The 14,215-nt window shown below is 46.8% G+C and overlaps 1 protein-coding gene across 8 annotated transcripts in view; it reads left to right on the forward strand.

Annotated features, from left to right (window-relative positions):
* The first annotated feature begins 1,715 nt into the window (after positions 1-1,715).
* The window catches only part of LOC123758602 (transmembrane protein 181), a 439,494-nt gene continuing 426,994 nt past the window's right edge, over positions 1,716-14,215 (forward strand). For 2 of the 8 annotated variants that reach the window (XM_069334329.1, XM_069334331.1), the window contains exon 1: positions 1,716-2,065. In XM_069334329.1, the coding sequence (XP_069190430.1) occupies positions 1,920-2,065 (146 nt within the window). In that variant the 5' untranslated portion in view covers positions 1,716-1,919. Of the gene's footprint in view, positions 2,066-2,653; positions 3,166-14,215 lie in introns of those variants that run through there. The other 6 variants (XM_045743046.2, XM_069334334.1, XM_069334330.1 and 3 more) reach the window with 5 other exon arrangements.

Genomic DNA, 14,215 nt, shown 5'->3' on the forward strand with positions numbered 1-14,215 from the left:
CAAGTTAGGCAGGATTGATATAGGTATGTAGTTGTTAACATCTGTGAGATCACCACATTTGTGGACAGGGGTTACTCTCGCTTTTTTTTTAGAATATCTGGAAAGGTTTGGAGTTCAAGTGACTTGTTGAGGAGCAATGCAATAGCAGGGGCTAAAGATCTGGAGGCTTTTTTGTAAATTAAAGTTGGTATCTCCTTAAGGGCACTAGACTTGGTTTTAAGGGAAAGGATTATCTCATTAACATCAGTGGAATTTGTAGGCTTTAGGTACAGAGACTGTGGATAGTTACCTGTAAGATAGTCCTTAACATCAGTACTGGAAGATGGAATATCATTTGCAAGAATTTTGAATTTTTGAATTATATTGAATTTTGTAACTAGCTCATCAAGATTGTAACTTGCTTAGCTAAATGAACTGTGGGGTTCAGTCCCTGAGCCCATTATGTGCCTCTGTAACCCTTTCCACTACTGCCCACAAGATGGGTATGGGGTGCATAATACATGAACTAAACTAAACCTTACTTTTATGTTACAATTTTTTTTGTACAAACTTTACGATCTTAATTCATGTATTTATTTTAATGACTTTATCTTACAATTGGTATAAACGCTTTGGTACTAACCCTACGGTCTTAAACCGTTACGTACTTCGTCTACTCTGTTAATTACTATTGTTTTCTTTATGTAAGTTACAAGTCATATTATTAGTCTTGTCATATAACTTTTTATATACGTCTACTTGTATCTGAATTGTAAGTAGTCTGCACATTACTTATAGTCTATTAAATTACAAATGTTAGTCTATTAAATTTACAACTTACTAAGACTATTAAATTTAGAATTGTTATTTAGTCTATTAAATTTACAACTGTTACTTACCTATTAAATTTACAACTGTTACTTAGTCTATCAAATTACATTTTTGTATTGTACTTATATAAAAAAAAATTATTATTAAAAGTCCCCATGCATTGCGTGTTTCCTTATAGCCAGAAAGAGATTATATGTTCCTTGATGGAGCCCTGTTGTTTGTACATAGTTAATCGCCTAGAAAGAGACGTTGTTGTCTTGTCTATATACTGAGTTCTTTGGGGGCTTACAATCCCCAAGCGGGCATGTGAAGGCATAGACGCCGTTTGTTTCCTTCAGGGCATTCTGTTTGGTGTGTGGGGAGTTTTTCATGAGTAGGTTGACCATTTTTTTTTGTTTTTGCACAGTACAAATGTACCAGTTGAGCACAATTTTTGAGCAGCAGCACCACCTCCTGTAGTTTGAAGGGATCCTCAAGCCTCGAAGAAGAGGATATGCCGCACCCGGAGAGCCTTATGTATTATATACACCCAGGAGTATATATATTATATAACCTGGGAGTATAGATATTATATACACCCGGGAGTATATATATTATATTTAGTTCACAGTCATTCCCATGTGACGAACAGTCAATCAATACGTGGCGCCATTTCTACCTCGCTGCCAGACACACAACCACTGATTTTCTCTTATTTATTCCTCGAAAAAAGATCATATATTTCTTAAATTTTTTTAGAAACCTTCTATATATCTCTAGAAAGCCGTTTTGGCGAGAATTTTAAGAATAAAGTGCATATATGTGTTCTGTTTAAATGTAAATTATGAGCGAGGAAAATGTCGTACTTCTCGGCTGCAGAGTTCCCTGGTGTCTCTCCACAGATGTTAACTGCCTTGAAGGAGTCGAGGAAAACTACCTTAATTCTGCCTCATAATGCTAACACTGACTGGCTATGCGTCGTTCCTAGCCAAATACAAATATTTCGAACTGGAATGTGAAAAAGTGCATTTCGGAAAATATCTTATACTTGACGGCAATACTTAATTACAAATAGTTGGTCATTTTAATAGAATTTGCAATTGAATGAAGCAATAGTCGGAAATACCAAAATGGGAGATAATTTTGGCTACACCTACCACACTCCAAGAGCAAGCTTCGTGTTTAAGATGAGGCAAATACTCTCTCACATCACTGATGTCTTCAGTGAATTTAGCCGCTTCATAGCCCCAGCTTATCACCACGACAGGTGCGAGAGGTGAGTACATTGTAATTATCTGTGTATAATAGACTCACAGGTATGTCAGTTATTAAGGCAGCAATTGATACAGAACAATTTTACAAGATTATTGTAAAATCTAAAAACTGCATTATTTCAAATACAGAATACAGTGTGTGTATATAGCAACAACAGAACACTAGATTAGGATCAATAGTATTTTTTCAACTGATCAATATCACATAAAAGCAGCAAATAACGAACATAAACATAAAATGACAAGAATTTGTTTCTGGCGAAATTTGTATCGATTTGTTGCCTACATCGCAATCAAATACATAACAAAATTTAGTAAATAATACTTATTATTATTTTATAAATTCAGTGGTCGTAATTTCCAAAATTAAAGCATAAGTAAGTTCAATTTAAAGCACGTATATAGCTTCATTAATTAAAAGGACCGGTATTGTTGATTAAATTGCAATTACTGAATTAGTCCTAAATACAAAATAATTACTAAAAATGGTATACAAAATAATATAAAACGTATATTTATATTTATAAAACATTTCACATAAAGATAAATATTTTTAGTCTATAGTTTTAGGTTCTCCTTTGAGTGTTTACAAATGATCAGCTGTTGAGGTGTTGTTGACGCCGCTGACTGACGCGGTCGGTGACGGATACTTACTGAGGCGGTCGGTGACGGTGCTGACGGTCGTTGACAGAGTCTATTGGTTTGTTAACGGGTACAGATGGACGCTAACTGCAGTAGATAGGTGCATAAGAATGCTAACTACTGTAGACAAGTGCAGACGGACGCTATAGATAGGCAGTGATGGGCGCTGAAAGACTCTTGACGTGACTAGACATGCTGACGTTTGTAGACATTTGCCAAAGTCTATAGAAAGGTGCAGACGGATACTGATTGGTATAGAGTGGAACTGAGAGATGCTGATGAGTACAGACATGAGCTGACAGATGCAGAGAGGTGTTGACATTCGCTGATGGCCGCTGACGGGCATTGACAGCTAGAAACATTTTTCAACCTTAAACCACCATTATACTGTGATGACGCCGCGTGTGTGCCGCAAGGAGGACAGAGGCTACATCAACGGCTTCCTAAGGGAGTTTGGCCTGTAACTACAATTTTTTGCATTCCTTAAAGAATTACTTTTTGATGAGGAGGGTATTGGTATAAGTTGTAGTTGATGCAGAGTCTAAATCAAAGTAGTCTTGATAGCACCTACAAATCATACCAACACCCTTGCCACCTAACCCTTTGAAGAGGCTGTTATGATGAGGATCAGTTGGTATCAAGATTATATTGAATTTAAAAACTAAAACTTTTGCCTTATTTAAAAGCAAAACCAAAAAGTACCTAATTTCATCTTCTTAGTTTCCTACACTGAGCTTTAAATTTGCTCTGTACCTAGTGTTACCCAATCTAATTTTTATGTAGTATCAAACAACCTTATCATTGTGTTCATTGCTGTCTTCTATTATGTGCTAGCCATATGCTGTATTGTGACTACCAATTTTTGTCAACTACCATTCAAGCTGTCATTGCAATCATTCTTGGCTACCTATGTGCTTTAATATACTGTACCTACAATTTTCTCTCATCTTCTTTTTTTCATTCCATGTAACTGTTATCATTTTTTTGTCTATAAATTTTGCAAGTATTTACCTCCTTAAAATTTTCTTAGATTAAGGACCTGCCCGAAATGCTGTGCGTACTAGTGGCTTTACAAGACTGTAATTACCATATTATGTATCCTCACATTCCCAATGTACATTCTTGTATATGCATAAATAAATAAATAAATAAATAAATAAATAAATAAATAAATAAATATTTATTTTTAAGTTTAGGTAATTATTTAAAGTTTAGGGTCCCGGTAGTACAATCGGGTTTGTTCTCTACGCATAATCGATAATTCGGGGTTCGAATCCCGGGCTGGACAGAAATGGTTGTGCACATTTCCTTTTGCCCAATGCTCCTGTTCACCTAGCAGTGAGTAGGTACTCGGGAGTTAGTCAGCTTGATGTGGGGTTACATCCTAGGCAGGGTCAGTAATTCGGTCAGTCACTCGACTGTTGCTCGAGCAGCTGTGCGGGAGCCTGAACTTTGCCCTGCTGGTTTATCTCCTGGGCAGAGTTTGGCTTCAGAGGCTGTTTTCTTCCTCAAACCTCTTGAGGTTTCGTGCCCTGGCGCCTTCCTCTCGCCTTGCTCGATGTGTTCATGGATACCCTGTCTCTCGGTTGGGGACTTTGTGACCAGCGCTCACCGGGCCAGCCAGGGGTGGCCTAGTGAAGCCACAGGGTAGTAAGTTTCGCTCTCCATGCCATTCACATTTAGGGTGTCCAACGTCCTGGCAGACGGCCTGTCATGTTTCATTCCTCTTACCACAGAGTGGATGGTCGATGCCGCCTCCTTCTTTGGCTTTGTGAGATGTACAGGCTTCCAGAGGGGGATTTCTTTGTGTTGGAGTGGTTTCGGTGTCTCCCATTGTGTGTGGCGCTGTAGACACTTTTTGGCAGGACTGGTCGAGGTGGGGTTCCTGTACCTCTTTTTCCCTGGTCCAGCTGTTGCTTTGAGTTCTTGCTTTGCTGGATTCATATCAGGGAAGAGTGGTTCTCCTGGCTCCATGTTCACCGGCCTAGCTTTGGTTTCAGGTACTGTACTGCTTGCTCGGTGTCCGAATCGGAGCGTTTTTCAGCGGCTTTCCCTCTTTCAGCAGATCAGGCCAGTGAGGTACCTTGCTGGTTTGCGGTGCTGTTCCACACTGTTTGTCAGGTCTTTCTGACGCGTGTGTATCTCTATTTGTATGATCATGTGGTTACTTTGATGGTGTCCCACCTGTGTTTTCTCAGTGTTTCTTGGCGGTCTTTGTCGTTTTCTTTCTCTTCACCGGTTTTCGTCGATTTTGGACCTGGTTGTTTGTGCTCTCTCTCTTGACTTTTCCTGGATCGATATTTCGTGCCCCAATAGTGTCGCTTCTTATTGCACAGCGTTGGCAGAGCCACTGCAGCTTGCGTTCGAGGTGGATGTTACTTCCGCTCATTTCTGGACGTTTTCTCGTGCATTTCTTGTTCATCGCACATAGTAAAAGTTTCTAAAAGAGTGATAAGGAATCGGATTTCTAGTTTTATGGAAAATAATGAACTACACAACACAGGACAACATGGATTTTGAGCGGGAAGATCCTGTTTTTCAGTTACTCAACCACTATGACAAAATCACAGAAGCCTTAGAAAAAAAGCACAATGCAGATGTTGTATACACAGACTTTGCAAAGGCATTTGACAAATGTGACCATGGAGTGATAGCCCATAAAATGAGATCAATAGGAATAACAGGAAAAGTGGGGCATTGGATTATCAAATTTGTCAAACAGAATGCAGAGTGAGATAGTCAATCAAATAAGATCAAGTCCAAGTGCAGTGAAAGGCTCTGTACCCCAGGGCACAGTCCTTGCACCTCTACTATTTCTCATTTTTATCTCTGATATAGACAAAAATGCTAGTCACAGCTTCGTGTCATACTTTGCAGGTGATACAAAAATCAGCATGAAAATTTCCTCTGAAGAAGACACTGAAAAACTGCAGGCAGATATTAATAAGGTCTTCGATTGGCCAACTTAAATTAACATGATGTTCAATGGGGACAAGTTCCAAGTACAGTACGTAGGTATAGTGGAAATGAGGAAGTTAAATAAAACATAGGGTACAGGACAGAGATCAGACACAATTATAGAAAGAAAGCAACATGTAAAAGATCTGGAAATTATGATGTCTGATGACCTGACATTCAGTGAACATAACCGAGCATATATAGCAGTGGCCAGGAAAACGATACAGGTAGGATGAATTATGAGAACGTTCAAATCCAGACCCAACAGCAATGCAAATACTATTTAAATCACTGGTGCTGTCCCGTATTGAGTATTGCTTGGTACTCGCTTTCCCATTTCAGAGCGGGAGATATCTCTGAATTGGAGGGAATACATAGAACATATACTGCACGTATAGAAATAATAAAACATTAAATTATTGGGACTGTCTCAAAGCTCTCAAAATGTACTCTTTGGAAAGGAGATGAGAAAGGAATCAAATAATATATACATGGAAAAATACTTGAAGGCCTGGTACCAAATTTGCACAGTAGAATAATAACATACTGGAACAAAAGATACAGAAGGAAATGCAGAATAGAACCAGTGAAGAGTAGAGGTGCCATAGGCGCAATCAGAGAGTACTGTCTTAACATCAGGGGCCCACAGCTGTTCAACACCCTCCCAGCAAGCATTAGAAATATTACTGGAACAAAGGTGGATGTATTAAAGAGGCAATTAGATAAGTTCTTGCAAGAAGTGCCAGACCAACTAGGCTGTAGTGGATATGTTGGCCTGTGGGCCTCGCCAAGCAACGGCCTGTTGGACCGAGTTATCACACGTCGAGCCTGGTGGGCTCAGGGAGTAGAAGAACTCCCAGAGCCCCCTCCAGGTATGCTCCAGGTATGCTACCTGCGGGCCACTGGTTCTGTGCCGGTGGATGCTCTTTGGGTTGATCTGGTTTTTCTGGTTCCCTGTTCCAGGGCTTATGCATCTCAGGTTGTCCAGTGTCATAAAGTCTAGCTAGCCTGCAGTTTAAATATAAGAAATATTGCCGGAACAACCGTGGACATCTTCAAGAGAAAACTAGAATGTTTTCTGAAAAAAAAGTGCCGGACCAATCGGGCTGTGGTTGGTATGTGGGCCTGCGGGCCGCTCCAAGCAACAGCCTGGTGGACCAAGTTCTCACAAGTCAAGTCTGGCCTTGGGCCAGGCTTGGGGAGTAGAAGAACTCCCAGAACCCCATCAAGCAGGTATCAAGCAGGTACCCCTCGTGCCCGTGATATTAGGAAGTATGCAGCTCTTGCAGTGGGTTTTGGCAACATGTCTTGGGTTGCCATTCAGGTGCTGGGGTTTTTGAGGTCAAACAGGGTGCTGACTGCCAGGTATCTCGTGAACATTACGGTTCCATGTGTGGCTGGGGCTCTTGTCGCAGCCGTCTGTCTCTTCCTTGTCTTGAGACCTGCAGTGCTGCCACCTCCCAGGTATGTCCCTCTTTTTATCTTTGGATAGTTAGCTTCAGGGAGCCGATGGGGCTCCCCACAGAAAACCATCATTGAATGTAATGAAATGTCATTTTCTGGGTGAGCCCTGGAGGTTCTCTGATACCCTCCCTCTGGTCGGCATTTTTTTCATCGTTCAAGAACTGGAGTGGTGGGCTGCCGGCTTCCCCTTCCCCCCTATGGGAGGGGGGGACTGACAAGCGGGAGTGCTAGTTACATGGAATGTTGCATTTTTTGTTTCTTTCTAGGGGAGTTAATTTTATCTTTTAGGATGCAGATTGCACAGGTTAACATCAGAGTGGTCTGTTTTGCTTCGCCTATTTTTCGGGGTCCTTCCCCAGTCGATGGCAAGTATCGGAGGAAAGGGGGTTACGCTAATGCGTGGGAGTACCTAGTTGCATGCAGGGTTGCTAGTTTCTGTTAGCTTCTTTTCTTTCAGCAGGAGTTTCTTTGCTTTTCGGGTCGTAGGTAGCAAGTTTACTGGCTATTTGTTTGTTTTGGTTCGCCTATCTTTCTGGGTGCCCACCCAGGTCGATGGCAGAATAAGACATACTTTAAATGTAAAGTGCTCATAGGCCATGACTGATGACCCCAAACTAATATAGCACATATCAGTTTGGTTAGCTTCAGGGAGCCTCCGGGACTCCTCTAGAAAATGGCGTTTCATTACATTCACCGCTGGTTTTATATAATTATTGCCTGGATTTTACCTGTGTGATGCAAATAAGGATATAACTGGTCTATGTGGATAAAATAGACTTTTCCTTGACCCTTGAGAAAAATCCTGCTCTCCATAGTTACTATTAAATCCTGTTACTCATTAGTTACTTACTAGGTGAATGCAGTTATTGTCAAATAACGATTATCATCTGTGGATGTACATTGGTGGTTTACGCCTTTGTTTTAATCTATACTCTTGCCCATATGGTGTCAATTAAGCCATATGTTATTGCCCAGAGCCCAACACCATTGAATATTATGTTCAGATCCTTTTCACTACTTTATATGCTTGCAATGGAGTATACCAGGTAAACCAACCATCAATTGAGACATTATTTGTTATGTGAATTATGTGATTTATCAAGTTATTCAACATATATACTTTTGTAAATAAAGAGAAACAAGTGGTGCAACATGCCCTTATCCTCCCTTGCCTCTGGTATAATCAGTGATAGAACAACCGATCACTAGCCTACCTTCCTCTCAGCAAACATGGACATAACACCCTCGGATACCAAGAAACTTGCCTTTTAGACTACACGGCAAAGCAGCAATAGGTAACCACATAAATACAATTCATAATATAAACTGGGAATATGAATTCACTAATACAGTACAACCTCGATTCAACGCACTATATGGGACCAACCCTGGTGCGTTGCAGCGTTGGATTCGTTGCAAAAGGTGACCTTCAAGAGGCGTTTGCGCTGGTGTCCTTTTTTTATAAAGAATAAAAATGCATTATCATATTATATACTGTACCTATATATTACTACTCTACCAAAAAAATACTGTGTTACAGCTACTTTCCTTATTGTTGGAATTATGTCCATCTTGACTTCTCATGGAGTTGTGAATGCTGTACAGTAAATATGTATTATAATGTATTATGCTGTTAGCACTTTATTGATAAGTAGTTCTGCTATATGTTGAGTACTAAAATACAGTTTATGAAAACTATTTTACACTAAAATTACTGTACTACAACCTTAATTCGAACACTAACATGTAGGTAATATTTCAAGTAACATTCAGGTAAGATATTTTGTACAGACAGCCACTTGGTTCACCACTCTTAGTGCCTTCTACCCTGTGAAGTTACAGATTCATGACACAGTTTTGATTTGTTATGAGGCTGGAGTGTTCATTCCCTGACTTTGTTGGACATACCTTTGCAGGGATGGATGGAGGGAGGGAGGGAGGGAGGGATGGAAGGAAGGAGGGATGGATGAGAAGGAGGGATGGATGGATGGGTGGGTGGGTGGGTGAATGGATGGAGGGTGGATGGATGGAGGGAGGGACGAATAGATATATGGATGGAATGGATGGATGGATGGATAGGAGGGAGGGAGGGAGGGAGGGAGGGAGGGAGGGAGGGAGGGAGGGAGGGAGGGAGGGAGGGAGGGAGGGAGGGAGGGAGGGGTGGGTGGGTGGGTGGGTGGAAATGGATGGAGGGTGGATGGATGGAGGGAGGGACGAATAGATATATGGATGGAAGGATGGATGGATGGATAGAGGGAGGGAGGGAGGGAGGGAGGGAGGGAGGGAGGGAGGGAGGGAGGGAGGGAGGGAGGGAGGGAGGGAGGGAGGGAGGGAGGGAGGGAGGGAGGGAGGGAGGGAGGGAGGGAGGGAGGGAGGGAGGGAGGGAGGGAGGGAGGGAGGGAGGGAGGGAGGGAGGGAGGGAGGAGGGAGGGAGGGAGGGAGGGAGGGAGGGAGGGAGGGAGGGAGGGAGGGAGGGAGGGAGGGAGGGAGGGAGGGAGGGAGGGGAGGGAGGGAGGGGAGGGAGGGAGGGAGGGAGGGATGGATGGATGGAAGGGAGGGATGGAAGGGAGGGATGGGAGGGAGAGAGGGAGGGAGGGAGGGATGGAAGGGAGGGAGGGAGGGAGGGATGGGAGGGAGGGAGGGAGGGAGGGAGGGAGGGAGGGAGGGATGGATGGATGTAGGGATGGATGAAAGGAGGGATGGATGAGTGTCGAGTTAAACTACATGACCTTTAACCCTTAAACTGCGCATGGCGTATATATACACCCTGAGTAACATGTCCCATGGTGCGCATGACGTATATATACGCCATAGGGTGCCAGGCCTGATTCAAATGGCCCGCGGCTACACGGGGTTCACAGTAGCTTCCTCAGGGCTCTTGTAAACGGATGCCATTTAAAAAAAAAATCGTGGGCAATATTCTCAGGTGTGAGAGGCACAGTACTGTTGGAGCAACCAAGGCCGGCGCACGCAGCATGAGTGAACAGCATTGATGTTCAGCTTGTGACCACAGCATCGCCGAAAAATGTCAAAATAAATATATAATTGTTATTATTTAGCGATGACAATATTACAGATGACCAATGACCGTATCGTATCATATATAATATCGTAAATAACCGATGACGGCAAGTGCCGCAGAATGGAAGGAATTAAGAAAGCAACGCCAAACCATAATAACAATTTATATTTTAATAAAATAATACTGGAATGACAGTAACGATACGGAATAATATTAATACTACCATATAGCCCAGCAAATAAGGGAAGATAATAGTATTAACGTAGGCCCTGGGCGGCTGCATCCCGGCACCGCTGCGTGCGTTGTAATGGTGATCAGAGGAATATCCGGCTCGCGTTCTCTTCCTCGCCGCAGTAGGGTGTGGAGGGGGGGGGGGTTCCGGCTTGTCGTGGCTGCGAATAAAGGGAACAGAAGAAGCCGGCGTTGAGCGCCAAGCGGGCAGAGCGCAGTGGAAGGAATAGCGGTTGGAGGTAAGGGCCCCCAACCTAATGATAGATGAGGTAAAATTAAATAGAATACTATTACAGTGCTTCCTCAGACTAACGAACCCCGCTCTATCGAATTCCCGGAAGAGCCGAACAAATTGAATTCGGTACCAAATGTTCAGTGGAACATACAAATGTTCGATTAAGTGAGGAATGTTCGTCCAAGCGGTCACCGAGGCCGAGCGTCAGAGCTGGCTGTCATCAACTATGATTCGCCAGAGTGTAAACAGTTATGTAGTGTTTTATTATCCCTACCCATTGTTTCTAGGGAGAAATGGTGATAAAATGGTGTCAGGGAGGCATTGGTGAGAGAGTTGTTGTCAGGAGGCAACATGTGCTCCCCCGCCCCCACCCTCCTTCCTCCACCTGACCACAGAGACCACTCACTCTCCTCTCATCGTCAGATGCCAAGAGTCAATTTAATGATAATTATCGCATTATCTACACTGAAAATAGCCTTTTTATTAGAAAAATATGTCATATTGGAGCAATAATAATGGTGAAAATTGTAATATATACAGTACATATTTTAAACAGTTTGAACACATTTCCTTTTCACAGAATTTTTAATACAATTGGGGTGTAGATAACAGTTGGCATTGTGTGGCCGGCCGGTCGCTCCCTGAGCCATTGGGGGGTGGGGGGTGGGAGGGGGGGTTGTTTCCTGGATCCCTCCCTCCCTCCCTCTAACAGCCTACGTACTGTACTAATACCTATTTAGAATAAATTTTGAGGAGGCCAATAAAACAAGCACAGGTCGTGTGAACGTTAGGCCTTGGTGAAGTGGCTGACATCATTTGTGGTGGTGTCAGGGGAGGCAGGCGGTGTCAGGGGAGGCAGGTGGTGTCAGGGGAGGCAGGTGGTGTCAGGGGAGGCAGGTGGTGTCAGGGGAGGCACATGGGGTCAGGGGAGGCAGGTGGTGTCAGGGGAGGCAGGTGGGGTCAGGGGAGGCAGGTGGGGTCAGGGGAGGCAGGTGGGGTCAGGGGAGGCAGGTGGGGTCAGGGGAGGCAGGTGGTGTCAGAGGAGGCAGGTGGTGTCAGGGGAGGCAGGTGGGGTCAAGGGAGGCAGGTGGGGTCAGGGGAGGCAGGCGGTGTCAGGGGAGGCAGGTGGTGTCAGGGGAGGCAGGTGGTGTCAGGGGAGGCAGGTGGTGTCAGGGGAGGCACATGGGGTCAGGGGAGGCAGGTGGTGTCAGGGGAGGCAGGTGGGGTCAGGGGAGGCAGGTGGGGTCAGGGGAGGCAGGTGGGGTCAGGGGAGGCAGGTGGTGTCAGAGGAGGCAGGTGGTGTCAGGGGAGGCAGGTGGGGTCAAGGGAGGCAGGTGGGGTCAGGGGAGGCAGGCGGTGTCAGGGGAGGCAGGTGGGGTCAGGGGAGGCAGGTGGTGGAAAGAGGCAGGCGGTGTCAGGGGGAGGCAGGTGGGGTCAGGGGAGGCAGGTGGTGGAAAGAGGCAGGTGGGGTCAGGGGAGGCAGGCGGTGTCAGGGGAGGCAGGCGGGGTCAGGGGAGGCAGGCGGGGTCAGGGGAGGCAGGCGGGGTCAGGGGAGGCAGGCGGGGTCAGGGGAGGCAGGTGGGGTCAGGGGAGGCAGGTGGGGTCAGGGGAGGCAGGTGGGGTCAGGGGAGGCAGGTGGGGTCAGGGTAGGCAGGTGGGGTCAGGGTAGGCAGGTGGGGTCAGGGTAGGCAGGTGGGGTCAGGGTAGGCAGGTGGGGTCAGGGTAGGCAGGTGGGGTCAGGGGAGGCAGGTGGGGTCAGGGTAGGCAGGTGGTGTCAGGGGAGGCACATGGGGTCAGGGGAGGCAGGTGGTGGAAAGAGGCAGGTGGGGTCAGTGGTGGAAGGTGTTGTCAGGGGAGGTGGAAGTGGAGAGAGAAGGGTGGTGACCATGCTTGGCTGCCAAACCTCTCATTCATACTCTATTATAAATCTCAATCTTAGCTGTAAAATATTTATGCCAAAATATGTTAATTTTCGTGTATTAATATACATTATTAATCATTAACACGTTTTATTGTTTCCTGAAGAAAACAATAGCTGACTTGGCATTGTGGTGTGTATGGCCGGGTACCTGGGGGGTGGGGGGGGGAGTCCTGGAGGTGTGAGAGGAGACCTGTCAACCCATCATTTTTTTTTGTCGGGCGAGTTGAGACGCTTCCAAGCCTGCTGCTTCAATACACGGTGTGGGTGGTGTGGTATGGTTTGGGTGGTGTGGTGTGGTTTGGGTGTGGGTGGGTTGGTGTGGGTGGTGTGGTTGGGTGTGGGTGGTGTGGTTGGGTGTGGGGGGATGATGTGGGTGGTGTGGGGTGTGTGGGGGATGATGTGGGTGGTGGTGTGGGGTGTGTGGGTGGTGGTGTGGGGAGTGTGGGTGGTGGGGGCGAATGGTGTTAGTGGTGTTGGGGAGGGTGTGGGGGTGTGGGGGATGGTGTGGGTGGTGTGGGGGATGATGTGGGTGGTGTGGGTGGTGGTGTGGGGGATGGTGTGGGGGATGATGTGGGGTGTGTGGTGGATGGTGTGGGTGGTGGTGTGGGGTGTGTGGGTGGTGGTGTGGGGAGTGTGGGTGGTGGGGGCGAATGGTGTTAGTGGTGTGGGGGATGGTGTGGGTGGTGTGGGGGAGGATGGTGTGGGTGGTGTGGGGGATGGTGTGGGGGATGGTGTGGGTGGTGTGGAGGGTGGTGTGGGGGATGGTGTGGGTGGTGTGGGGGATGGTGTGGGTGGTGTGGGGGATGGTGTGGATGGTGTGGGGGATGGTGTGGGTGGTGTGGGGGATGGTGTGGGTGGTGTGGAGGATGGTGTGAGTGGTGTGGAGGATGGTGTGGGTGGTGTGGGGGATGGTGTGGGTGGTGTGGGGGATGGTGTGGGTGGTGTGGGGGATGGTGTGGGTGGTGTGGGGGATGGTGTGGGTGGTGTGGGGGATGGTGTGGGGGATGGTGTGGGTGGTGTGGGGGATGGTGTGGGTGGTGTGGGGGATGGTGTGGGTGGTGTGGGGGATGGTATGGGTGGTGTGGGGGATGGTGTGGGGGATGGTGTGGATGGTGTGGAGGATGGTGTGAGTGGTGTGGAGGATGGTGTGGGTGGTGTGGGGGATGGTGTGGGTGGTGTGGGGGATGGTGTGGGTGGTGTGGGTGGTGTGGGGGATGGTGTGGGTGGTGTGGGGGATGGTGTGGGGGATGGTGTGGGTGGTGTGGGGGATGGTGTGGGTGGTGTGGGGGATGGTGTGGGTGGTGTGGGGGATGGTATGGGTGGTGTGGGGGATGGTGTGGGTGGTGTGGGGGATGGTGTGGGTGGTGTGGGGGATGGTGTGGGTGGTGTAGGGGATGGTGTGGGTGGTGTGGAGGATGGTGTGGGGATGGTGTGGGTGGTGTGGGGGATGGTATGGGTGGTGTGGGGGATGGTGTGGGTGGTGTGGAGGATGGTGTGGAGGATGGTGTGGGTGGTGTGGAGGATGGTGTGGGTGGTGTGGAGGATGGTGTGGGTGGTGTGGAGGATGGTGTGGGTGGTGTGGAGGATGGTGTGGGTGGTGTGGAGGATGGTGTGGGTGGTGTGGAGGATGGTGTGGGTGGTGTGGAGGATGGTGTGGGTGGTGTGGAGGATGGTGTGGG

This window comes from Procambarus clarkii, chromosome 31 (assembly GCF_040958095.1).
Source record: "Procambarus clarkii isolate CNS0578487 chromosome 31, FALCON_Pclarkii_2.0, whole genome shotgun sequence".
Classification (NCBI taxonomy): Eukaryota; Metazoa; Arthropoda; class Malacostraca; order Decapoda; family Cambaridae; genus Procambarus; species Procambarus clarkii.